The following is a 26,880-nucleotide window of genomic DNA, read 5'->3' as shown; positions in this document are numbered from 1 at the left end:
GCCCACAGCGAAGTCCTGCCGCCCGCCGCCTGCGCTGCGCTCTGTCAACACGCACTCATATCCACCCGCGCGAGGCTCACGCAGCCTCCCGCACCCGGCGCCTGGGTGCGTGCGCTCGCCCTTGGGCTCTGCCGTCTTCGTGTGCCCCTGGCTGCCAGGCGTTCCTCCGGGAGGGGGAGGAGAGGCTGCGAGGAGTGAGAGACGAGCCGGCAGGCCGAGGAGAAGGGAGGGGGAGAGAGGGAGGGGAAGCCGGCCCGGGGAGGAGGAGAGAAGCGAGGAGGCGGCTCCGGCAGCGCGCGGCGGCGGCGCGGAGAGCTCGGACTGGGAGCCCAGAGCTCGGCTGGGCAGCGGGAGAGGAGGAGCCGCAGGAACTGCAGCTCTGCCAGCTTGGGCCGAGCTTTAGAGACCCCGGCCTGGCTGGTCCCTGCCAGCCGCAGGTGGGAAGGGGCTGGGCTGGGGGGCGCGGGTCTGCCAGCTGGGGGCTGAGCTGAACCGCGGTGCTGTCTCCTCCCTCGGTTCCGTAGACGGAGGCTGAGCATGGAGCTGTCCCCCCGCAGCCCTCCTGAGATGCTAGAGTCGGACTGCCCTTCACCCCTGGAGCTGAAGTCAGCCCCCAGCAAGAAGATGTGGATTAAGCTCCGGTCTCTGTGAGTCTCCGGGCCAGTGGGGATTGGGGGAAGGGATCTCAGGGAGCCTGAAAGGGGTGCGGGAGGTAGCTGAAGCCGGGCCGGTGGATTCACTGGGGCACACATGTTGGCAGGTGCGAGAACATAAGCTGCCCGGACACGCGTGGCCAGGCCACATGTGCAAGGCATGTGCACCGCAAGCCGGCCGCTTGGAGCGGGTTTAGGAGTTGCAGAGCTAACGAGGTGCCTGCTGACCCCCTGGGTGACACATGCGGCGCAGAGAGGCGGCACAATATTTGCGGTGTTGGCAGGGCTGCGGACGGGCAGCTTTCAGGAGGTGCCAGGCTGACTCACACGTATCTTATGTGCAGGGTTGGGTAGATGTGAGGCACATCACATGTGTGTACATGAGTGTCCCAGGGTCACAGAGAGGTCTGTAGAGTGACTGCACACAGATGCAGGTCCAGTGCATGGGGATACTTGTGCCAACCTGTGGGTCATACGTATCTCGGCTGGGATTGGTGGTTTCTGCCTCCTGCATCCTACAGAGGGTGGGGGTAGCGGAGGGGGTTGCCCCGTTCCTGAGCTGTTCATCTCTCTTGGGGCCTGGAAACACACTCTGCATACATATTAATGATGGGGACCCACCTAGGATCTAGAGAAGGGGGGAACCCTGTCCTGGGGGAGAGGGCGTGGAGCCCCAACCTGGGAGCTGGGGTGGTGGTGAGGGGAGATTGGTTGACTGGGGCAAGGTAACTGTCAAAGCCTTTTTGTCACTGTAGGGTCTCCCAAGGATCTCCAAGCACACCAAGGCATCTTTTCTTATTTTTGCAGGAAGAGGGGATGTGGAGAGGAATAAATGGGAAAGGGAAAGATTCAGGTGTCCCATACTCCAGTTCTAGGGAAGGAGAGGAAGTTTTCTTCCTGCTTATCCGAGAAGAAGAGGATTGGTTCAAAGACAAGCCATGTACCATGTTTATCTGTCAGCTGCCACCCGATAATCTCTGCAGTCTGTTGATCCTTAACCAGAAAGCAAAAGAAAGTGCTGCTCTCCCTGCTATGACTCCCCATGGCCCTAGGAGAGAGACTGCAGATGTTTGGTGAGGAAATACAGGGAACACAGCCTCAACACGCAGTTGCTCCCCAATATTCTCAATTGTGAGCACTGAAGCTTTTCATTTCTAGGTTCCGGCAGAGGGAGAGATGGGGATTGTATATGGATAGATGCTTATGATTGTGTTGTTTTAAAAATACTTCACCTGTGGCGATAAGATGATGCCTTTATGTTGGGCTGGTGGGTCTGATTTACATACCAGCTGCTTAGAAAGGCCTTAGGGAGAATGGAGGCACGTTGGGCAACAAGGCTTGAAATCCAAATGTGCTTCTCGGTCCCCTCCTTTGCTGCCTCTGGCCAGTGCAACTTGCGGGCTCCATGAATCCTTGGAATGAGGTGCTGGGATGAAGAAATGGAAAATCGGGTTGAGTCAGTTTTTGTTGGGAGGAGCACCCGGGTGATTCTTGATAGAAAACCCTGCTCTGTTGATGGTAACTAAGCTGGCAAGAAAGGTAGGTAGGGAAGTGGTTGAAAGGCAAAGAAGGGACCTCAGGGTCTAGAAATAGGACAACCCAAGCATCCCAGGATGCTTTCCCACAGCACGAGTGGCTCATCATATCTTCCCCTTGCCTCTGTTCCAGATAAGGGGCCCTGCAAAAGAGGTGGGTCTACCCATTCACTCTCTCCCACACCTTTCTAACCACAGAGCTTTTCTGGAAGCACATTGCAGTTGCTTCCTTTAGGGTGAGAAGTGGCCTATGGCAAGAAAACAGGACCCTCAGAAGAAGGCACTGAAACCCAGGGGAGGAAGGGAGTGGAGGCAGCTGCCCCTACAGAGCCTGTTAGCTGAGACATCCTTGCAGGAGATCACGGTGGACAAGGATCACTAATCTTATTGATGAGATTGTTCTGGTTTTCACTCGCTTCAGCAATCTGGTCCTTAAGAGCTCCAGCTACATGTCATAACTTATCCAGAGAAGTACCATCTCCTCAATATTAATTACCAAGGATAGATTCCCAGTCTCAAAGCAGAGGAAGATCTTGATACCAAGGTAGATCTGAAGTTGATAGCTTACTGGATTTGGCCCTGGGGAGGATTTGAATCCTGGGGAGGCTTTGCCAGTCAGATGAAGAGAAAGCAAAGGATTGAGGATTTTTCTGGGTAGGAGAGGGAGACAGCTCTCAGGGTGAAGTGGTTTCTGAAGAGGTGAGCCAAGAGGGCATTTCCACCTTAAATAGAATAAAACTCCCACCCCCACCCCAATCACCACCTGTACCCAAAAAGGCCCAGGTGGGAAGGAGCTATTTAGTCTGGAAACAGGGAGATGGGCATGATTATCTCAGGACTAGATACTGAATGGGCTTCCCTGGTGTCTCAGACAGTAAAGAATTTGCCTGCAATGCAGGAGACTCCAGGTTCGATTCCTGGATTGGGAAGATCCCCTGGAGAAGGGAATGACAACTCACTCCAGTATTCTTGCCTGGAGAATCCCATGGATAGAGGAGCCTGGCAGACTGCTGTCCATGGGGTCACACAGAGTCAAATGAAGACAGATGGAATATTCTGCTGCTCAACATGTCCTATCTCCTCCATCCTAACTACCCTTTTAATTTCTAATCTGGGACATTGAGGGTCTCTTCAGGGAAACTGGGCCTGGTGTTTTTTCTTCTGGCTAAAAAAGCCCATATGAATATAATTGTGCAGGGCAATTTCTTCTTGGGAAGGGTATCCAGGAATTCTATTTTCCATACTAGCATTCTGCCAAAGATAAATTCAGAATCTGGAACATATTAGCTGTCGGATTTCACCTCTACCTAGGGGAAATTTTCCTAAGTAAGCAGACTCATAAGCTGAGGCATGGGAGACACTGAGCCAGGCACTTCAGGGATAATGGATGAACCAGGACAAATTTCGGCATCTCTAACATTAAGATGAAGGACTGGGCTAGTCTGCCCACTCTTCTCTGAGACCAGAGAGCCTTGAGGAATGTGGGGGACGGCCAGTAGAAATGGAAAGGTTTTTCGGTGTCTTTTGCAAAACAAGAAAAACTATGAGTGGAGATTGGTTTGCCATCCTTAGCTCATTCATTCCTTCAACAACTCTTAATCGAGTGCCTCCTGTGGGGCAGATGATGTGCTGGGTGCTGGAGATATGGTGGTGGGCAAAATGGACTCAGTCCCTGATCCTGTGGAGCCTGTCATATGGTTTAACTCCATCAAAGAGAGTGGAGAGTAGGGGAGGCCCCCTGCTCCTTGTTTTCTGACACCCACCCAAGTGGTAAAATCCAACCATTCTGGTTTCTGCTTCATCGCTTACTTTGGAGGGGGGTTATACACAGTACAAGCACATATATGAATTCTCTCTCTCTCTCCCAGGATAGTACAAGCCTCACTCTTCTCTTTGCTCCAGTTTCTTCTGAAATTTTACAGACAAGACTTCCCTCTTCCTTGGCATAGCATAAAACAATCCCTTTCTCTTTTCCTTTCTCTACGTGGTGCACGCTCAGGCTTCCATGGTTTAGACTCAATGTCCTAAGCTGTGGTTCAAGGTCATTTCAGGGGAGCTGGAGCAAGGACACAGTTGGGGATTATTTTTGCCCATCTTTGTTGCATCAGAATCTAGTGTGCTACCCAGAACATAACAGGCCCTCAATAATTGCTCTTAAACAAAAGAATGAACAAATGAATGAATATACCTGTATATGTCACAGAGCCCAGTTCCGTCTCTGATTCTGTGGTGCATGTGTTCCTGTGTGCAGTGGGGGAGGGGAGTAGGCATGGGAATTGGAGAAAAGGAGAGGTTGTTTTTGTTATTGTTTTTAGAGGGTGATGCTCAAAAGTGCTGGGGTTTGAGAACCTCCGAACAGAGCCTGGAACTGAAGGAGTTACAGAAACAATCTGGAAATGTGAACAAGATGTATCAGAATGAAACTGTGAATGCCTGACATGTATACGCATGTATCTGGTGTATCTAGGTAAAGGCTGATGTGTGTGACAAGGACAGTTGGTGACGTCAGAGCTCCATAATGATGTTTCTTTGTTTGTATGTTTAGAAACAGTATGTCTGATAATAAATATGCACTTACCTGAATACCTGAAATTGTCCTATGTATGAATGAGATGATGTATTTGTGTATGTGAGTGTGTCTAGGTAATGGGATGATAGATATGTGTGATCTGTGTATGTGTTTGTGACAACTCAGATTTTTGGACAATCCTGGGGAGAGCAAATGCACAGGAGAAAGAAGCCGAAGGAAAGGACTGAATGCCTCATTGATGTCTTCTACCTTTAGTCCTCATTTTGTGTCTGCCCCACGGAATAAGCTTCTGTGGTTCTTTTTGTGCTGCTGTCCTTTCTCTGCACATGGCTGTGGAGCTGCCATGAAGACTGCGGGATAAACTGTGGCTTCTTGGGCCTCTGGAGAAGAAGGAGCATCATTTCTCTGAGGCCTTGGTGGGAATGGTTTTTAGTTCCTTCCTCCCTGGATTGCCCCTTCCTCCTTTACTTCCAACCCTGGCAAAGGGAATCCCTCCTCCCTGGGTTTTATATCCCCTCTCCCATCAGAGGTTTCTATTTTACCTGTCAACTTTGTCTTGAATGAGGCATATCTTGATGGTTGAGTGTGGAAAATTCCTGCAGTAAGCTGAGGGGGATGTGCAGAGAGAGGGGGAATTCAAATTCCGACCAGTGGAAGACCTTCACAAACCTCTGGTCACAATAGGTGGCTTCAGGGGAGAGACCAGGGAGGCAGGGTGATGGCAGTGGAGGAGCAGAGGGAATATTGGGAGACTTGAGTTCCTGTTCCCCCTCTGCCAAAGGCTAGCTGCATGATCTTGAAGTCACATAGTCTCTCTGTGTCCCTATTCTTTATTTGGTATCATCCATATGAAAGTGGTTTTTAAATGATAAACTCTGATGCTCTTTCGGCCTGGGAGAGCTTGCTGGGTGAAGAGGCAGCAGAGTAGTAATAAATGGGCAGTCACTGGCTTGGATGATGAGAAAAATCAAGATTCAAGAGGCAGGAATATGAATGATATAGTAGGTTTGAGTCCTGCTGTCTGGGGCCTGATTTGGAAGAGTCTTGGTGATGAGTGGTTGGAGGAGGTGAGGCAGGTGACTGAGCTTAGAGAATAGGAGGCTGGGTGGGCTAGGAGGAGGGCTGTCCCACAAAAGGTGTGGTCCTCTAAGGTCAAAAGAAAAGATGACAGACTTACTCTCTATCATCTTTTTTTCAATTGGGCAAACTAGAAGTGGACGGAACAATTGCCCTTGTAAGATGTAGTGGGTGCAGGGCGCCTAGGGACTGCTGTTGGTGAGTTCCAAAAGCATTGGGGAAATTCCCCTCTGGCATTTATCCTAAGTCTCTAGGCCTGGGGTGATATGATCAGCTATGACACATTCTATTTTAAAGAATCTGTGTAGTCCTTTAGAACCCAAATACCACTCTGGTTGCCCTGGAGGCTGGTTAAAAAGACGGTGGAGATCCTGCATTTGAGGTTGCACTTAGCACTTTTGCCAGGAGGAGGGTGCCATAGGTTGGGGATGAAGCTGGGACTGGAAGGCCAGGTGAGAGACCCAGGGGGAGGGAAGCGTGGATGTCTCTAGACCCCTTCCACTTGCCCCCTGTGCAGGGAGCTCCTGAATGCAAGCCAGGGGTTGTTTCACATCTTCCCCTCTTTTTTTTCAAACACCCCCATCAGACTGGGATGGAGGAGCTAGGAAACTTGAGAGAGATCTTTCCTCTTATTTGTGTCTTTAAAGGGATCATCAAGGACTTGTTTTCAGCTTTTCTGCTCCCTCTGTTTTCCTCTTTAATTTTTCCTGCATCTTTTCCTCCGCCCTTTCCCTCCTTTGTTTCCATCTCTCTCTGGCTTCTCTTTCTCTGCTGGGCACTATGGTGCTCTCTCGTGTCCCTCTTCCTCTCTCTCCCTATTCCCTTTGGCTTACCCCCTCATTCTGGCCTAGTCCCCACTCACCCTGGCCAGGAGTCTGGAAACATCCCTGCCCACCCGGGGGGTGGGGCTTCTCCAGGCCCAGGTATCCTTGTGATGGTTCAGGGCAAGGTTGCTGCAGGCACATTTGAGGCCACCTTAGGAGTCCAGCCTCAACTCCTGTATTCTACAAGGCCTTTCTTTTGTCTTCTCAGTGACCTCATCCTCCCAGCTCCTCTAGGGAGAAAGCCAGGTAATTGCCTTTGGGTCTCAGGGGACTGATTTTCACAGGTACAGAAGTTGAGTAGCTATTTTCCAGCTGTCCCCAGGACAGCAGCACAGAAAGGGGGACAGAACCAGGGCAGCAGGTGGGCTGCAGGCGAGACCACTGGGAGACTGGAAGTTGTTAGATAATGAGATTATCCCCTAAGGGAGGAAGACTTAATGGTCCAAGAGAACTGGGAGAGAATCCTGGGAACAGTGAGTGAGGCCAAGAGGAGACTTCAGGGGGAAGAAGGGCTACTCAGAAGGGAAAAGTAGAAAAGTTGAGTTGTGACCCGCCCACTGCAGGGAGGTCCCTAGTGCCAGAGCCCTCGCCCCTCTGTCCCCCATGTCCCCAGTCCTACAGTGGCTCCTCTCCCCGCAGCATCTTCTACTATATCTTCTCCCTGTCTGGGAAGAAAAGAGCAGGTTAGGATATAACTTCAGCATCCCAGACCTGGCAGAAGTCCACCGAGGGAGCTGGGATGGGGTTTTGGTGGCTAAGCAGGTGTGGTGGGGAAAAGGACATATTCAGGGAGAGGCCTGGGCGCTTAGGGCTGGGAGGAAAGCTGGAAAGCAGGTGCTCAGGTGGTACCATGTTGGATTCAGCCAAGTCCCCAGGTCAGTTGAGTCCACAGCTGCAAGGAGAAGTCAGACTTGCAAATAATCACAGTGGCTGCAGTGGGATGATTAGGCGGCCAGCTGGTGTTGGCACCGTTTAGGCTGAGAAGGGAGCTTGCCTTCCAGGGGGGCTTAATGATGCTCTGGCAGGCAGGACCTGGGGGCCAGAGAAGCTTCTTTCCTTCCTATTCCTTGGCTTCTCTGCTTCCCTGTTTATCAGCTCTTGCACATCTAACTTGGCACCATCCTCCTAGTTCTCGCCTCTGTGCCCACCTTGTTTGGAAACTTCTTGGGTTGAGCGTGCACGCATGCTGACAGTGTTGCCAGGCTCCCTAAACCCCAGCCTCTTGTCTACAAGCAGTAGCTTTAGCAACCCCAGTCTGAGAGAACTATAATAAATCAAATTGCACCAGACTCATCCCAAACACTTCTTTGTCCTGACTGTTCTCTTCCTTTCTACTCTTTGAAATGCCAAGAAAATATGCTGTTCTTTTTACTGAAGCAAGATGGACTGAAGATAGACATGCAGGAGAACTTCCCGGAAAGTTCATGGAGGTTAGAATGTAACCTCCCTATGATAAAGAAGAAAGCCACACTCTTCCTTTAAAGCATCAGTTTTGGGCTAAGTTGGGTGAAGCAGTGAGCCAGTCAAAAAAGATAAACTCCTACTCAGGCACCCTATTTTCCTAGTGTCTCCAACCCAGGCACTGAATCTGAGAACCATAATGTGTTACAGAGAGGGAAACTGATGCCCAGAAATAGTTGGTAAAGTGGGGGCAGGGCTGGGACCAGACTCAAATCCTGCTGATCCAGAATCTAGAGCTACTCCCATAGCAGTGGCAGTCAGTCCCTTGCCAAGCTTCCAACTCACTCTCCCATCTCAGGCCACCTTCAACATCTGTTAGGTTCCCCAGAAGCAGGGCATCTGCTGGGAACATCTGTTGGGATGTGGTTCGGAGGGCTGGTGGGGTGGTCTGTGTGGAGGTGGCTAACGAGCAGAATTAAATCGTGCAGGGAGGGAGAGGAGGTGTGGACAAGTGAACCAGAGCCAGAGTTCTGAGCTGGGTTCAAAGTTCAGAGTTCTGAGTCTTCCCCTCACCTTCCTGCCCACCCTCCTCTTTCCTCCGTCTTTCAGGGGCTGAAGCCGGAGGGAGAGGTGACTCATCTGTGTGCTGGGCAGGGAGCTGGGATGTCTGGGTTCTTGTTATTCTGGGCTAAGGCTCTAGCTACTTAGATTACCCACTTCCTCACTGATCTGAGCTGCGCTGGGCTGTTGCTAGGAACACCTGTTAGAAACGGTTCTAGGCAGGAGGCAGAGGGGGAGTTGCCTGCACACACACACACACACACACACACACACACACGCGTGTGTGTGTGTGTGTGTGTGTGAGTTGACTCCCTTCCCTGTTCCTCAGTGTTTCCCAGACATTCTTCTGCAGCACTTTTCAAATCTCCTTTCCTAACACTTTCTCCTGCCCCTCCCCCATCTCGCTCCACTTGCTGGGTTTCTTTCCTTCCCCCACTACCCACCCGCCTTCCCAGGTGCTGCCCATCCGCTCTCCACCCTCCTTCCGTCCAGCTCCTCTGTCCAGTGCCTAGAGAGCTCGCACCACTGCTGCCGTGTCCACCTGAGGATTGCTGCCTCCAAGGATGGCACTCTAGCTCTGTCACTAGGGGGGTTATTTTTATCTCTGGAGCCACCTCCGCCACTGTGCCCAGCCAGCTGCCCGAACCAGGGCTGCCTGTATAGCAATGTGAAACCAGGGGAGTGAGGGGAGTGGCAGTGCTTGGGAAAGGTGGGGGTCTGGCTCTTCCCGGTTTCTGGAGCTCTGTGCTCTGCAAGTCCCCAGTTTCTGCTTCCCTGGTCTCTGTGGAATAAGGAGCCAGGGAGGAGCCCCTGACATCTGGAATGGTGGTGGTGGGGATACAGGCTTTTCTATTTCAGGGGCCTTGGGTACAAGGGTGGGCACAGGGGGCTTTGTTCATGGAGCACTTGTAATGAACCTTTGCTGAATTAACAAAAACAAAAACTAAATGGTAATCTTTCACATATACACATCACTTTATAGTTCCCCAAATGCTCTTGTATGATCTCCTGTGAGAAGTGCATGAAGCTTGAACTTACCCATTTTACAGACAAGGAAAATGGAGCCCAGGGTGTCTTGTTCAAGGTCATACATAGTGCTAAAAGGCAGGCAAAATCTCCTGATCTTAATTAATATCCTCTTTCTATTGGATTTAGATGATTTCCTTGATTTTTTTTTTCAGTTTCTGAGATTTTTAAGCCTTTAGATCAGCCAGTTAATCCATTCCTCAACAGCCCTCCAGCCACTACCCCTTACACCCCTCTTTTCTGAGCAGGGGCAGAGTCACCTATGCTTTGCTCATTCCTTATCCCAACTCCTATTCTTCAGGGCAGGTGAGGAAGGGTGGGGATGGACCAAGGAGGGAGGCATGATAGTTGAACTGCTTGCTATTTTAAAACTACGTTTAATGGCTAGAGGAAAATTCACTCTGGGGTCATCACATCTATGCTCTTGCTCTCAGTCTCTTTAACTCAGACAGAAGTAGAGTGTAGCATGTGTGTAGATGAGTGGGTGAGTGGGTATGTGTGAAATTTTTCTCCCCAGGAAGGGATGGTGGTTGATCAATGTCCTTTCTAATTAGGAAGAGTTAATAACAGGCTGGTGAGATGAGCGTGGTGGGATGCACGCTGGGATGATGCAGCATGTAAGTACTTGGGGTGATGTGGTAAGCCGTTATTTCTCCAACTAGTTTTGGTTCTACTGGGCAAGGGAGCAGAGGGATGGACAAGATATCCTCTTTGGAGCTTTTCTAGTCTAAGAAATCTCTACCTTCCAGTAGGAGGGTTGGGGTTAGTGCCGACTTGGCTTGGGGGCTGGGCCTGGAGTCAGGTGAGGAGGGGGCACTGCCCTGAGTTGGTGTTTGCTGGTGTACCATCTGCCCCCACTCCCACCGCGTCTCTATCTCTCCAAAAGCGCTTTTCTACAGAGCAGGCGGAATGACTTGTCCCGCATCCCCGAGGGGCAGTGCCAGGTTTCTGACTCCAGGGCTAGTCCTTTCTCTCTAAAAACACTTGCTTCATGGCTACCAAGAGTCCACACAACCTTGTAGACATTTAACCTTCGTCCCTCTTTGCTGCTGAAGCCAACTTCCACTCGTCCCAGTAATTTCCCAAACTTCATTTGGTTATAATCCTTCAAGGCTATAGCACAGTGACAAAGTAGTTTAGTTTCTCCCTGCTTTTGGTGGGTAGGGGTGCGGTGGGCGATGAAGCAAGACTTCCCATCATAAAATCCTGGCTCTTAGCCCGTTTCTTTTCTCTTTCTTCTGTCATACTCATCCCCTCTAGTCGCTTTTCCTCATTCCTACATCAACCCTAGACCTCGATGAAGTAGATCGTAGTTACGCGGAACCCTCTTCACCCGCTGCGCTAGGCTTCACCCGGGCTCTCCTTAGCCCCGCCCATCCCCTCCGCTGACCAATCGCAGCCCCCATGCGCTTGTGTTGGTGACGTCACCCCTTAGCCAATCGGGAGGCGGGCTGGGGCTGTTTGCGCACATCCATTCCGCACCGCAGAGCCCGGGTTCTTCCCTTCCTAACCTGAGCGGGACCAAAGCCTGGAGGAGAGAGAGGGGGCCTTGGTCCCGCAGGCTCTTCGTGGGCTGTCCCGTCACTTCGCCCTCTGGGCTGGAAAAGACCTCTCCAGTCAGTTTACGGTTATTTCCCAGTCCCCGTTTGACAGATGAGAAAACTGGGGCTGGGAGTATTCAACTCGCCTAGCCTCTCGGTTTCGATGAGCAACTCCTGACTTTCAGTCACTGCTTGGGTGGGGGCTTTCCTCCTTGTTGAGCGGGTCTCTGGGTAAGGATACCCGGATCCCTAGCTTCAGCAAGCCCCTTTTCTGCAGTTTCTAGTTCTCTTCCTGTCTTGCTTCCGTCCTTGCAGGTGGGTTAAAGCTCATTTTGAAGAGTGGCCCCGGAAAAAAGACCCTGAGAGGGAGCCAAATCTGCCTTCGCCTAGCTGGGACGCTCTGGAGGGCTCCTTCCACTCCACTGCAGACTTCCTCTTCAGGACAAAGTCAGGATGGCTCCCTGTCCCTGTCCCTGTCCCCTTAAGCCTCCTGCTAACCCTTTCCTTCCCCCGAAAGAGGAGCCCCACCTCCTCAGAGCAAGGGGCTGGCTTATGCTATTTCTGTCCTTTCTGGGATTCTTCTGAGAACAGATTCTTGTTTTTAGTCTGATTCAGATGTGAAACTTTTCCCGCGGCCTCTCACCCAGTTGTGGGCTGGGTCTCTGCCTCATCACTCCTTCCAGCTAGGCTCCTCCTGTTCCCCTCCCCTAAATTCTCTCTGTTCAGTCAGTCGGTCACTTTTGCTGAGACTTAGAGAAGGAAGTCAGGGGCCTAAAAGGGAGCCACTCCCTCAGGGGCCCAGGGGCCTGGGGGGCAGCATTTTGATACTCTGAAGTAGAGAACTTTGATTCCCATGGCCAGCCCTGTTCCTGTGCAGAGGAGTCACCTCCAGGGTCCTATCCTCAGGTAGGCTCCAGGGAGGAAGGGAGGGGGAGGAAGAGGACCAGAGGACAGGCTGCTGTGGGTCTACTACTTGTAGTTTGATGGAAGAGCAGGATCAAGACTTGACAGTCCCATATGGGGGTGTGTGTGTGTGTGTGACTAAGCAGTGGCAGGTGACTTAGCAGTATTTTCCCTCTTTCGCTCCCTCTTGAACCCCAGCATTCTTAAGACCTCACATTCCTCCAATATCTCCTTATCTGGTCTTAAAAATCCAAAAGGGAGATAGGATTCTTCTTTCAATTCCTGGTCCCTTAGCTTGAGGCTACTCTGTCCTAAGCTCTCTACTTACGGTGATCTTTCAGGGAGTGTGTGTGCTGGAAGTAGCGGGAAGGGGCTTTGGAAATCACCAGATCATCTGATGGGGGCTGGGGAGCTGCACTTGTCTGGGGCATTGGGATTATTACTGCCCAGAAGCTACCTTTTCCAGCTGGCTACTTAGAGCTGGGAGAGACTGAGGCCTTCAGGGGTCAGGACCTGAGACTTTCCCATGGTGTGGGGAAGGTCAAGGAGAAAGAAGTGGAGATGGTGAACCAGCGCTAGGAGTGGAGTGGGAGGACTCTTGGGAGGAAGCTTCCAGTTTTCCTTAGGTCTGGATGAGGACTGGACAGGGGTGAGCATCCTACCCATCCAAGCAGACGAATGGCGAGGTCCCCTTAAGCGAGGTGGGTCTGGGGAGATCCTAATTCTAAAGGGCGTCGGAATCCGAGAGGCCCCCCACCAGGCCAGGAAGTGTCGTGGGGAAAGTTATGTAACTCCAAGAGGGGGAAGTTTAGCACCTGAATCCTTCCAGCTGCCCGAGTCCAGGCTCCCTCCTTAGACACCCCGCTTGTCAAATTTATTCTTTAATCTTTCTTTCCGTCCCTCCCCTCTCCTTCTGGTATCTGGATCATGTTGGGTTCAGATTTCAACAGGAGCTGTAAAAGAACTTCTGGACAAGATCGAGAGGTGGAGGCGGGAGGAACTTGGGGGGAGGGGTGTGTTGAAAGCCAGCTACAACCACGCTCTTCTCCCTAGGCTGAGATCTCAATTGTGAGCACTGGCAGATAGCCCCCCACCTGATTAATCTGCCCCCTTTCCCTTTTATTTTGTTCAGTGAACATTTGAGCACATGCTGTGTGCTCTGAGCACAGCTGCCAGGACAGACAAGAAGTCATCGTGAGTGCGATCGAGACACCCCCAGTTTCCTGTGAGTCTGATGGTGTCCACAGACAACATCACCCCATGAAGGACAGATGACTGACACTGAAGGAGCTATGATGCAGTGGGGTCCAGCCTCACTTTCGGTGTTTGGGGCACAGTTAGGCTCCAGTAGAATGAGTTTTAGGCTGGCCAACCTGATTGAGATGGACAAGCTGTGTGACAAGTCATATAACCACCCCCATAAGGTGATTGTGGTATGTAATTATAAAGGAGAGATCATGGTCATTATCATCCTCTCATTTCTTCGCTAGGGGGCTTCCTAATTACCAGCCTCCATTCAAATTAGGCTCACCGTTCTTCACCTGGACTTGGGATCAAGAAGACAGGTGCTTGCTGGATTCGAAGGGAGTGAGGTGTGAGCTGGGTAGGGCAGGCATGATGCTGGTCAGTTAATTTTAATACAAATCATGTTTATAGAGCCTCATTGTATATGCCAGGCCTTTTGCATGCATTATTTCATTTAATTCTCTTATTAACAGCTCTTCCCAGGTGGCTTCCCTGATGGCTCTGTGGTAAAGAATCTACCTGCAATGCAGGAGATGCGAGTTCCATCCTTGGATTGGGAAGTTCCCCTGGAGAAGGAAATAGTAACCCACTCCAGGATTCTTGCCTGGAAAACCCCATGGACAGAGGATCTCGGCAGGCTGAGGTCCATGGGGTTACAAAAGAATCAGACATGACTGAGTGACTGAACAGCAGCTCTTCACGGGTGGTTTAGTGCTGCCCACGTGACCAACGCAGGTAGTTTATTATAATCCTCATTATTTTACAGATGAAGGAATTGAAGGTTGAAAATAAAGATTCTCAAACTTTAGGGTGAGTTAGAATTATCTGGGATGTTTGTTAAAAACACAGGTCCTTGGACCCAAACCTTAGAAAATCTGGTTAAGTAGGTGTGTGGGGAGACCCAGAAAAATTTTTTTCACCAGTATCCCAGGTGATTCTGATGTCAGTGGTCCATAGGCCACACTTTGGTAGACACTGATGAAGAAGTAGTGACTTGCCCAGGGCTCATATCCAGGAAGTGAAAAGTTTGAATGTGGGATTTCTACCTCCCAGAGCTGTGCTGGGATCCTGCGTTTCTGTACTGGAAATAAGGTTGCACAGCCTTCCCCCCCACAACCCTCTAGGCCCATTGTGAGGATAAAAGGAGATAACGTAGGAGAAAGCACTTTTTAAAATGTAGAGCTGGCAGCATTGTTAAGAGATTATGCGAATACATGCAAATGAGCACCCGTGGGCTTGGCTGTTCATTTCGGGAGCTTGTGCTAGGATGTGTGTTTCCCAGGGTGGCTCAAGAAAGAAGGCAGAACTTTGGAGGTGGGCATTGACCCCTAGTGGGCAGAGTTTTCCGTTGTAAAAAGGGCTGATTGAAGTGGAAGATTAGGGCTGGGATTGGAGCAGGGGCCTTTCCTTCTTCCTGGGTTGTGTCCCCAGACTCGAGGGTCCCTGGCCATGGGGACTGAGCGGGAGAGGGCAGCCCCAGCTTGTGGCTGGGCCCTAGAGACAGTGGTACCTCTTGGCTGTGTGATCCCCGGTCGGCTCTCAGTCGCTACTTTCCAGCTCATTGGCTGGAAAGCCTTTATGTTGTCAGCCTCTACGCCTCCTCCCTAGTGAAGCCTGAGCTGGGGCTGGGCTGTACGGAACCAGGGCTCTTCCTCGTGGAGCTGCCTGCTCTTTTCACATGGAGGAGGCGCAGCTGGGAGGCTGGGAGTGCAGTTTGAGGATAGCCCACTGAGGAGGCTGCAGCCTCACCCTCCAGCTTCTTTCCCTTCCATTTTCCCTCTTTCCCTTCTGCCTCATCTGCAATTCAGACCTGTCTTTGGCCAGGACTGCTGGTCCCTGGGGTGAGAGTTGGCCGGTGATGCTTCCTGGGGCTGGCTATTTTGGGCGCCCCTATTCCAAAGCTGCTGAGACCCCAGGATTCTAGAGCTGCTTCTGTTCAGGAATGCCATTGTTCTCCCTCCCCCAGCATCCCTGGGAATCGATGCTAATTTCAGCCTCTGGTCCCTGACTCATACTCTTCTCCCTGACTCATAGGGTGACCTTGGGTTTCTGAAGCCCCTCACAGTGGGGAATTGTGCTGGCCACTGTTTCACCTCACCTTGCTTTTAGGTGGGGTGGGGCAGAGCTGCGAGAAGGAGCCAGAGGGGAATGTTTCATCGCTTTCTTTAAAATCACCACCTAAAATCAGAGAGCTTTGTGTACCTATGACTGCCTGGGCTGGTCTCAGGCAGTCATAAAGCAGACTTTTAAGAAACCACCCAGTTAATCCCCCAGAATTTGTGAGTGCAAAATATGAGGGATGGTCCCTTCAGGCAAAGCATCCAGTGAGACCCCTGACCCCACCCTCACCACTTTGGCTCTGGGGGAAGCTGCCTCACGGCAGAAATAGGGGAGGGGTACAGTCACCCTTTGCCAGAGGCTGTCTCTGGAGTGACACCAGGGAGGCAGGGGTTAATCTTGCGCTTTGTCCCGGTTGATGGATTCTGGAATCATAATCCATTAGCTCTGCCTGAATGGCGTGAGGCCCGGCGAAAGCATTCAGATTGGTCTTTGTTCTGTGTCTTCGCCATCCCTGCCAGGGACAGAGGGGCTGTGGACATGTACCCCCTCCCTGCCCAAACCAAGAGACATAATGAAAGAATGCTGGGGGCCCTTTTGATGGCTGTTGTTCCCAAAGTCCTCTATCAGAGGGAAATAGGCAGTTTCATCTCTTGGTTATTCAGACTTTGAAACAGATCATCCTCAAAACATCACCCCAGGGGCTTGTACCTGCCTAATTCTGCTGGGCCCCAGGCAATCTAAACGAGAGTTTTCAGGAAACACTGACTAAAGGGGAGGTGTTGAGAGGTCAGAGGTGGGCGGGGACTGTGGAAGAGCCTGGGGTTTAACTTTGGGGGGGTAGATAAACTTAGTGCAGGCGGTGGCAATGGCCTGTGATGAAAAACACTAGCTGCTGTTATTCTGTTAGAAAGATTAATGCGCTATAGAAGGCTGTGGCTGTTTCTGGAACACGCATCCTATTAGGTATCCTGTTCTCTTGACAAGGTAGCGGCGCCTAAGCAGGTTCTCTGTACCCGCACCCTCACAGGCTGCGCTACATGGTGAAGCAGTTGGAGAACGGGGAGGTAAACATTGAGGAGCTGAAGAAAAACCTGGAGTACACAGCTTCTCTGCTGGAGGCCGTCTATATAGATGAGACTCGGTGAGAGTGGTGACGCGGAGCGGCGGGGAGAAAACCCACACACAGAAGAGAAAGATGCCAGCCAGACACAGTGATCCAGGGACGGGGAGTCAGACAGAAAGCTGGGGATAGACACGCGTGACAGGGCCAGAGGAGGGAGGCCGGGAGTGAGGACAGATAGATCTATAGGTAGAATTATCAGCAGAGATAAGGAGGCAGAGGAACAGACTTGCAGAGAGAGACAAACACAGATTATCAGGAGGAGAAGACCTTTCCAGAGCTGGCAGGGACCTTAAAGCTCATCGCATCCTCACCTTCTTCCCAGGGCAGAGGCCTTCCAGACCTGGTCTGCCCAGGTCACACGTGGCTAGTGGGGCTTCAAATGTAGCAAGTGTGAGCTGAGATGTACATGTATATGTAGAAAAACATGCTGGATTTCAAAGACTTGGAAAAAAGAATGTAAAATGTCTTATTAATATATTTTATATTGATTGCATGTTGAAATGATAGTACTTTGAGCATATTAGGTTAAAGGAAAGTTATCATTTAAGGAGATTTTACCTTTTGAATATGGCTGCTAGAAAACTTGAGCTTCCCAGGTGGTGCTAGTGGTGAAGAACCCGCCTGTCAATGCAGAAGACATAGCAGACCTGGGTTCAACCCCTGGCTTGGGAAGATCTCTTGGAGAAGGGCATGGCAACCCACTCCAGTATTCTTGCCGGGAGAATCCCATGGACAGAGGAGCCTGGCGGGCTACAGTCCATGGGGTTGCAAAGAGTCAGACGTGACTAAAGCAACTTAGCACGCACACAAGCACTAGAAAACTTAGTTATATATGGCTTGCATTTTATTTCTGCTGGACGGTGTTGCTGGTCTGGAGCATCCTCGACAGGTGATATCCATGCCACTGGCTGCTTGAATGCTTCCAGAACTGGGGTGTTCACTCTCACATAGTGACCTGTTTCATCATTGGCAACATCAGATACAGAAACAGAAGTAAAAAGGCTTAGCAAAAGAAAGTCAAGGGAGGGTCAGCGAAGGGAGAGGCTGGTGTGAGAGTTTCCAGGGTGTGGGGTGTGGCTGGGCCCAGGGTCTCCAGGCTGTGGAAGCGCCTGCAGCCTTTCCTCTGTGACTCCCGCTCTGGGGCCTCAGGCAAATCCTGGACACGGAGGATGAGCTGCAGGAGCTGCGGTCTGATGCGGTGCCTTCAGAGGTGCGGGACTGGCTGGCCTCCACCTTCACCCAGCAGACCCGGGCCAAAGGCCGCCGAGCGGAAGAGAAGCCCAAGTTCCGGAGCATCGTGCACGCGGTGCAGGCTGGCATCTTTGTGGAGCGGTGAGGCTCCCCACGTCCTGCCTCCCTCGGCCCCTGGCGGTGGCCCTCTTTCCCAGGGGTGTCTTCCAGGACTCCACTGTATCACCAGCCCATGTGCCCCTGGCCCAACCGCCCAGCCCCGCCTGATCAGACCCCATGATCAGACCTCACTCAGGGGCTCCTTTCCTTCTTCTCCCTCAGGATGTTCCGGAGAACGTACACCTCTGTGGGCCCCACCTACTCCACTGCCGTCCTCAACTGTCTCAAGGTGATCCCGGGGAGAAGGTTAGGGGTGAGGGATGGAATAGTCCTCAGGACTTTCAGACTCCTCTGGGGTGATTTTTACTTCCTTTTTTAATTGTCATTTCCTTGGTTCTCAAAACAACTTTGACCCACTTAAGAGGCAAACTTCTGACTTCTTGTCTCTCCCATACTGAATGATATCCAGGAAGAAAGAGGCCTGTTTACTACTTATTTTCCTGCTTCCCATGTGTCTGTAATCATTGGGAAGTCCTCCTTGAAGTCTAACTGCAGCCCTTGCTGCTGCTGGGATGTCCGTCTTGGGAGTCTCCCTGCTTAGTTCCTTGTTTCTCCATAGAACGTGGACCTTTGGTGCTTTGATGTCTTTTCCTTGAACCGGGCAGCAGATGACCACGCCCTGAGGACCATCGTTTTTGAGCTGCTGACTCGGCACAACCTCATCAGCCGCTTTAAGGTCGGGCAGCCTCCTCCCTCTGCCTCTGGGCAGGGTTCCCCACTCCCACCACCCTGCTCCCACAGGCACATTCTACGGGCTCTCTGGCTCGGTCTCACTGTCGGGGAAGTCACCCTGTGCCCACCGCAGTCTGGCCTTTCCTCCGCTTGCTGCAGTCCCAGCCTCTGGCTTCATGTACTGCTTTCCAGGGGAAGGTTCTAGCCTGTGGCTGTCCAGCCCAGGGTTCTTTCCTCTTCTCCTTTGCTCTGGCCCCTAACTTGTCCTCTCCAGCCTGGCTGCAATTCAGCCCCCTGTTTCAGCCCTTCTGCCCGTGGACACTGGAGGCCTGGGGTCCAGAGGCTGTCAGCTGGTGCTCTGCAGGACTAATGTCTCTCCATTTGTTTTTTTTTTTTGGTGGTGGTGGTGGGGCCTCTCCTCCCCTCCCCCTCCGGCTCTGTCCAAGGAATTTTATGGAAAGGATCAGCTCTTGGCAAGGCTAGGTAGGGCTGGAGAATTGCTCTTCAGCTTGGCTGGCCGGGAAGAATATGGGATTAAAATCTTCTTCAGATCCTGTGCCAGGAGAGAGCGTCTTTGGGGAACAGGGGCTGGAAAAAATCACTTCCTTGTGGAGAAACCACAGTTGGAGGATGAGGGGGATATTAGGTCTGCACTTGGGTGGAGTGACAGTAGACGTTAGATCGGAGAAGAAAGCGTGTGTTCTGAGGGGGATGCATGGTGTGTGCTCAGTTGCTCAGTCGCTCAGTTGTGTCTGACTTTGCCACCCCATGGACTGTAGCCCACCATGCTCCTCCATCCATGGAAATTTTCAGGTAAGAATACTGGTGACATGGGTTGCCATGTCCCATGGAGGGGCTTGAGGGGTGGTCAAAGGAGTCCAGTAGGAAGGCCCTCCCAGAGGGCTCTGGAAAGTCCTCTGCCACCCTCTGCCTCCACCTCACTATAACAGAGTATTGGTGTGTGAGAGCCTTTCCTTGACCCTTGACTCCTCCTTTTACAACAACTCTCAAGAGAGTTCCCAGAAGTTTGGTAAGATGCTCTGAGATTCTCTTCAGGCCTCCCTAAGGCCTGTTCTTCTGCCATTTCATTTTCTTCTTTGCAATCCTGCCCTCTCCAGGACAGAGAATAGCAGGGTCTTCTTTTTCCTAAGATTTTTCTCAGCTCACATTTCTCCAAACTGGCTCTCAGACTTCCTCCAGACACCAAGGAAGGATGGTTCTGGGGGACCCCAAGAGTCACTACCTCAGGTTGGGTTTTGCCCACCCCCAAATTGCCTTGCCTTAAGGCAGTTAGAGAGAGGGGTCTTCATGCTCTAAAGTCCTTGCCCAGTAGAGACCCCAGTTGGAGCAGCTCTTTTAAGCTCCACATTCCCTTTCTGGGCACCCGGCCCCTCTCCTGCCCCTCCCCTTCCCTTCCCTTCCTCCAGGGACTCCATGGCAACGCAAAAGCAAGGGCAGTTGTCATGGAAACAGTCCTTTAAAATTCCCTGAATTTGGGGCACAGCCCTCCAGGGGTGGGGGCGGGGGATGTTAGGGTCTGACTGACTAGGGCACCTCCTCTGTGTCTCGCCACCGCTGCTCATCTCTACAGAGGGTTCCCCAAGCCCTGAACCCTGCTCTCCTCGCAGCCTCAGAGATCCAGGGGCAGGTGGCAGACACCAGCCTTGCCCTCTGGGGGCCTTGGGCCTTTGAAGGAGGTGAACATGCCCCAGGGCATATGCAGAGACCTGGAGAGCATTGAGCCCGATAGAGCTCTGGCTCCTGGTGCTTGTGTGTGTGTGTGTGTGTGTGTGTGTGTGTTTAGTGGACAGAGGGTGGGGGAAGGCTTCTCAGAGGTAGGGGTGATCTACCTTGGCTAGAGGGTCCTCTCCAGGTCTTCTTATTCTTTCCCCTGCTTCTGAGCCCCTCTCCATGGTATTGGTTTGGGGATGGGGTGGGGTGATTGGAAGGAAATTTTCTTTCCTCTTCTTAAAAATCTCCAGGGAAATAATAATAATTATAGCTACTCTTGGGAGAGCACTTGCTAAGTACCTTGTACTGTACTTATCTCATTAAATTCAAGGTAGGTGGTAGTATCTTCACCCTTCCATTAAGCATCAGAGGCACAGGGAGGCGCGTGGCTTGCCCAAGGTCACGCAGCCAGCGGGTGTGGAGCCAGGATGCGAGCCCGGTTCACTGCAGGGCCAGTGCTCCCCTAGCCCTGCCGTCTCTTCATGAAAGGGCCTCACTGACCTCTGTCCTCGGTGGCCTGCCATTTGCACATCCTCCACAAATCTCAGTTGCCCCTCTCCCACTGCAGATTCCCACTGTGTTTTTGATGACTTTCCTGGATGCCTTGGAGACAGGCTACGGAAAGTACAAGAACCCTTACCACAACCAGATCCACGCAGCTGACGTCACCCAGACGGTCCACTGCTTCTTGCTCCGCACAGGGATGGTGGTAGGTGCCCTGGAGGTCACTCTTCTGGGATTCAGGGTCTTATGGCTGCAGACTCGGCGAGTCCAGCCTACAGTTGATACACTCATTTCGTTTTTCTCTCTTCGGGTCCTCTTCTTTGGCATCCCAAAGTCTTTACAGAGTTGGATTGGACTTATTCACTCTAGAGAATTCCTGGGTGGACCGTAACTTCCTGGGCAGCGCTGGGGCTGTGTGGCCAGATGCAGAGGGAATATTGTTAGTAGGGATGGAAGAGGGTCTTTGGCAGTTCTGGGAGCTGAGAAACCTGACTGCATTTAGCCCAAGAGCTGGACGTGAAGAATGGAAGGGCTGGGATGAGCGGTCCAGCCTGTGTGTGGAGGTCTTTGGGTAGTCGACAGGGCGTCAGCCCCCTCTGATTGTCTGTCTTTCTCCCAGCACTGCCTGTCGGAGATTGAGGTCCTGGCCATCATCTTTGCTGCAGCCATCCACGACTACGAGCACACTGGCACTACCAACAGCTTCCACATCCAGACCAAGTGAGGGGTGGGGATGCGGCAGGCGAGGGCGGGGGGCGGTGGCGGGACAGGGGGCTGTATGTGGTGACCTTGTGCTTTGCAGATCGGAATGCGCCATCCTGTACAACGACCGCTCAGTGCTGGAGAATCACCACATCAGCTCGGTTTTCCGAATGATGCAGGACGACGAGATGAACATCTTCATCAACCTCACCAAGGATGAGTTTGTGTGAGCAGAAGCCAGGCGTGGGCATCCCTGGAGACCCCACATCCCAGCCCCCTCTTCCTGCTTCCTAGGCTTCCTGTCTAGCAGTGCTGATCACTCCTCGGGTTCTGTCCCTTCAGAGAGCTGCGGGCTCTGGTCATTGAGATGGTGTTGGCCACAGACATGTCCTGCCATTTCCAGCAAGTGAAGTCCATGAAGACAGCCTTGCAGCAGCTGGAGAGGTGACATCTGGTGGGGCGTGGCTGGGGAGAGGCCAGAGTGAGGGCTATGTGAATTGGAGGGCATCCACAGGGCAATGGGTGTGCCAAGTCCTTACCAGGATGTAGAAACTCTCCTGGCTCCAGGTATCTGAGGGTATCTGGTGTGTGTGATGGATGCGCACCTGGCTTTGGGTGTGTGGACAACTCAGGCACCTGGACTACTGCAGAGCGTTTGAGGTGGGGGTCTGAGACTGGTGTCCTCAGGGAAGCTTCAGGACAGGTATACTCTGGAATGTCATGGAAAATCATTCAGCCCTCTGGACTCGTTTCCCTATGTGTGAGAAGTGAAAATGATATGCCCCCCTCCACAATAGCTCACTGCCAGCCCCCACTCTAACAGGGCTACTGGGAGAGTTGTGTGAGGTTAAAAAAAAAAAACAACACAGAACAAATGTCCTAATTACATCTAATGTTGCTTAAAAGTGGATGGGGAAAAAAAAAAGTGGGTGGGAGTATATAAATGTAAGAGAGAACAGACTGTGTTTGTGTGTGTCCTGAAGGTGTGTGTTAATGTACGGTGTCTGTGTGTGGGAGAGTGGGCAGGGTCGGAGCGTGTCATTGTTGGCGAATCATAATAATAATTATTATAATAATAATTATAGGTAATGTCTACCGAGCACTTATTAGGTGCCAGACACTATTCTAAATACCTATATGTTGTATGTCATTTAGTTCTCAGAACAACTCTCTGTGGCAGATCCTGTTTTGATTTCTGCTTAGGACTGGGGAAAATGAAATATGGAAATTTTAAGTAACTTGCTGTACATCACACAGTCAGTGTTTGAAACATACAGTGGGGATTTGATTCCGGGCCCTTTGATTCTGAGAGCTTGGGCTGTTTCCTATACATATGTAAGTGTGTGTGTGCACGCGTGTGTGTATGTGTATCTTGTCTCAGAGGGTATTTGACGTTAGATCTGAGAGACAGAGTGTGATGGGAAGTTAGGAATGGTCCAGGCTTCCTTTTCCTAAACGATCAGTCTCCCTTCCCTTCCACCTGCCCCGACAGGATTGACAAGTCCAAGGCCCTCTCTCTGCTGCTTCATGCTGCTGACATCAGCCACCCCACCAAGCAGTGGTCGGTTCACAGCCGCTGGACCAAGGCCCTCATGGAGGAATTCTTCCGCCAGGTAGGGGGCATCTTTGTCTGCCCTTGCCCATGGGGCCTTCTCTCCTCCATGTTTTCCAAGTTCCCTGTTCCTCCTCCAGCTCCTTGTTTAGCTGTCTGCAGCTGCCAACCTGATCCCAGACCCATGGGATAGAATGTCATCTCCGAAAAGCTTAACAGTCATTGCTGGCAGTGGCATTTGCATGCTGCTCATTTCCAGGTCAAAGGCACAGAGCTCCCTCTTCTCCCCCGGCAGCCCCTCTACCCGCAGCTGCACCCCAACCGGGTAGACTGAAATAAGTCCCCACCCTGTCTGCTCCCCAGGGTGACAAGGAGGCCGAGCTGGGCCTGCCCTTTTCTCCGCTCTGTGACCGCACTTCCACCCTCGTGGCGCAGTCCCAGATTGGTGAGTGTCCCTTCCTGCAGGGAGGAGAGGGTTGGGAAAGGTCAAGGATGCTGGCTGGGCTGGGTCGGGACGGCTCCCAGTCCCCATTCCCGTCAAGGCGAGCCGCTATGCTGGAGCGTGGAGGGCTGGGGTGGAGTTCTCTGGGGTCACACAGATATCATCACAAAGGTTGCCCCCACTGGGAACTCTTGAGCCCCAGGTGACTGTTCCGTGCAGCTGGGGGCACCGGCGTGCCGGCCGAGTCCTCTGTGCAGCTCCCCAGGTCAGCTTCTCCCTGCATTATCTGTACTGCAGGTTTCATCGACTTCATTGTGGAGCCCACGTTCTCTGTGCTCACCGATGTGGCTGAGAAGAGTGTCCAGCCCACCGGGGACGACGACTCGAAGTCTAAAAACCAGCCCAGGTGAGTGAGGGTGGCTGGGGTGGCCAGAGGGCCCACAGAGAGAACCGACTGGTGGGGGAGGTGAGAAACAGCGACTCCTCTGTTGTGGGTCACACGTGGGGGCGAAAGGATGGGCGCAGAGGGTGTGGCCTGCACCCGCGCCCCCTCCACCATATTTTAATTTCTCCTATTAGCTGTCTTTATTGCCTTTCTGGCTAATGCTGTTTTCATTTTCCTTCTAGCGGAAGGGAAGGTATGGAGAGGGGTGGGGACTGGGGGGTACTCAGCAGAGGGAAAAGAGAAGGATGAGGCTTCCATCTCCTCTACTCTTGAGGGCTGGGAAGACCATCCTGGGGTGGGCGGGGTCTCACCTCCACAATGTGGGTGGGTCCTGCTTATAGCTTCCAGTGGCGCCAGCCTTCTCTGGATGTAGAAGTGGGAGACCCCAACCCTGACGTGGTCAGCTTCCGCTCCACCTGGACCAAATACATTCAGGAGAACAAGCAGAAATGGAAGGAACGGGCGGCGAGCGGTGGGTCCACTGGGAGGATAAGGCCTTGTTGGGAGGGCGGCTGATGGAGCAACTGTGCTGTGCTTAGTCGCTCAGTCCATCGACCCCATGGACTGTAGCCCGGCAGGCTCCTCTGTCCATGAGGATTCTCCAGGCAGGAGTACTGGAGTGGGTTGCTATGCCCTCCTTCAGGGGATCTTCCCAACCCAGGGATCGAACCCAGGTCTCCCGCGTTGCAGGTGGATTCTTTACCACCTGAGCCACCCACCAGGGAAGCCTGAGCAGCAGTGGGTCCATTTTCCCGAAGCGCCTTGAGCAGCCCTTTGTCCGACGCCTTCCCCAAGTTGGGAAAAGGAATCAGGCACAGGCTGACCCACCTGGAATGTTCTAGAATGGGGGCTGGAGAGTAGATAGGGACAGCAGTATTCCACCGCCCAAGGGGCCCTGTGCACACGGGCGGTCTGTTGGTACTGCCCTGAGGCTGTGGTAACCTGGTGGCCCTGGCTGAGGCATCTCTTCCTTAACGTGGGGCTGAGGGCTGTGCATTTTAGCAAGGCTGGGGAGCCTCTCCCCAGGTGGGCACAGGTTGAATGTAGCTCAGCTTGAAGGAAGGGGGGGTGTGTGAGAATCGCTTCCTTCTTTCCACATATTCCTTGGGTTTGGGGAAAACATACTGCTCGGTCTGGTCCCAGCTTCCTTCCCGCTCTCCTGCAGGCATCACCAACCAGATGTCCATTGACGAACTGTCCCCTTGTGAGGAAGAGGCCCCAGCCTCCCCTGCCGAAGACGAGCACAACCAGAACGGGAATCTGGACTAGCGGGGCCTGGCCCAGGTGAGCCTATGGCAGTGGGCGGGCAGGAGGGCGAGGCGGGCGTCCCACAGGCCTCTCGGAAGGGGCATCTCTGGGCTTCAGCAGAGGCGAGGTTCTCCCTCTCTCCTTCCAGGCGGTAACCTGGAGGAAGTGAACACAGAGGCCTGAGCTGGGACCTAAGTGAGGTGCAGGGGGTGTCCTGCTTCTTGGTCCAGGCCCTCCAGGAAGAGAGGGGGCAGCTCCCCAGTTCGGGGTGGGGCTGAGCAGCTCTGAGTGAGGGTCAGGAGAGGCACAGCCAGGCCCCAGGCTCTGGAGCTCAGCGGGGCATGACTTCATTCCAGCACCCCCCGTGCCCTCGTGCAGGGCGCTGAGTGGGGGCAGGCCTGAAGAAGGTAAGGCAGGCTGGAGATGAAGGCAGAGATCAGAGCACTGAGGTCTTCTGTTCCCTTAGGTCCTCACTGAGTCCTGAGTGTTCGATGTCATCAGCACCATCCATCGGGACTGGCTCCCCCATCTGCTCCGAGGGAGCATGGACGTCAAGGAACAGAAAACCCACCCGAAGGACGAATGCTAGAGATTGTGGGGTTGGGGGAAGGGCCCCTCCCCACCTGACACCCACTGGGGTGCACTTTACTCTCCTGGTGGCAAGACTGGGGAACTTCGGGCTCCCAATGGTCACTGTGTCCATCTCCCTGCCTCTGGACTCTCCCCATGGCCAGATGACTGGTTGGAGGGGAGCTTCCTGGAGGTTTCCCAGGGCTTGGGGGGAGGGTCAGAGATGCCAGCCCCCTGGGCCCTCCCCCATCCTTTTTGCCTCCAAGTTTCTAAGCAATACATTTTGGGGGTTTCCTCAGCCCCCACCCCAGATCTTAGCTGGCAGGTCTGGGTCCCCCTTTTCCTCCCCTGGGAGGGGCTGGAACAGGATAGGAAGCTGGGGGTTTTCAGAGCTCTGCACAGGGCGGGGTGTGGGCTCCTTCAGGGCATGGCACCTTTCTAGGGCCTGGGAATGGGGGCATCCTCTGTACCCCAGACCTGCACTGCTTCACCCCCACCCCCGCCCAGACTCTGCAGTCTCCCCTCTCCCCCATTCTGGAATGGCGAATGGGGGAGGAGGAGCCAGAGCCACCAGGGGCTGAGGGGGGGCGGTCCTCAAGGACTTGGGACGGGTCTCAGCCCTGGGGCTTGTCACCTGTCCTGAACCTGTCGCCTCCTTCCCCTCCCCTGGGGCCGGGAGGCTCCCATCCGACCAATGTCTGTAAAGTGCTTTGAGGTCTCCCCAGCAGAGCACCTTCAGGATGCGTCCTAGAGCACAGGCAGGAGAGCTGGGATGGGTCAAGGGCGCATGGGGAGGGTGACAGAGAGGGTCCCTCCCCTCCCAGCCCTGGCCCAGGAGGCCCCTTCCTCGGACAAGTGGGGAGTGGCGGGTGGAAGGCAGCCGGCAGCCCAGCCAGGCCCCCACCCCTTCCTCTCCTCAGGCTCCTCTGGCCCCGCTCTGTCCCAGAAAGGCCCAAGTCCAGTGACTGCCCTCCTCCTTCCTTGTAAATACCAGACATGCATTTGTACAGTGGGCCCTGTGCGTGTGAAGTATCCACGGTCTTTCAGACCTGCCACCTGCCACTCGTCCCTCCTACCCCACCCAGAGAGGGGTAGAGACGCATGTGACTGACCCCTGTCCTCGGTCTCTCGGAGCCCTGCTATAGCCAGAGATCAATAAAGAAGGGAGACCAGGCCTGGCTGCG

The 26,880-nt window shown here is 53.0% G+C and overlaps 1 protein-coding gene across 6 annotated transcripts; it reads left to right on the top strand.

Moving 5' to 3' along the window:
* The first annotated feature begins 224 nt into the window (after positions 1-224).
* Positions 225-26,870, top strand: PDE1B (phosphodiesterase 1B). 6 transcript variants are annotated; one of them, XM_061415795.1, is made up of 17 exons: positions 11,071-11,595; positions 13,184-13,276; positions 14,063-14,106; positions 16,385-16,498; positions 17,630-17,812; positions 17,993-18,059; positions 18,390-18,506; positions 20,802-20,942; positions 21,357-21,457; positions 21,540-21,665; positions 21,782-21,883; positions 22,932-23,052; positions 23,355-23,436; positions 23,731-23,839; positions 24,220-24,350; positions 25,044-25,162; positions 25,593-26,870. In XM_061415795.1, exons 3-16 carry the CDS (start codon positions 14,063-14,065, stop codon positions 25,145-25,147), a joined length of 1,542 nt encoding a protein of 513 aa, XP_061271779.1. In that variant the 5' UTR covers positions 11,071-11,595; positions 13,184-13,276; the 3' UTR covers positions 25,148-25,162; positions 25,593-26,870. The 6 variants fall into 6 exon arrangements, with proteins under 6 accessions (XP_061271776.1, XP_061271781.1, XP_061271779.1 ...); XM_061415794.1 differs by having other exon boundaries at positions 11,071-12,054; XM_061415792.1 differs by lacking the exons at positions 11,071-11,595; positions 13,184-13,276; positions 14,063-14,106 and adding exons at positions 225-437; positions 525-647.
* The last annotated feature ends 10 nt before the right edge of the window (positions 26,871-26,880 follow it).

Source organism: Bos javanicus, chromosome 5 (assembly GCF_032452875.1).
Source record: "Bos javanicus breed banteng chromosome 5, ARS-OSU_banteng_1.0, whole genome shotgun sequence".
NCBI lineage: Eukaryota > Metazoa > Chordata > Mammalia > Artiodactyla > Bovidae > Bos > Bos javanicus.
Note: the sequence above shows the minus strand (reverse complement) of the source record. Positions and strands in the feature narration are given on the sequence as shown.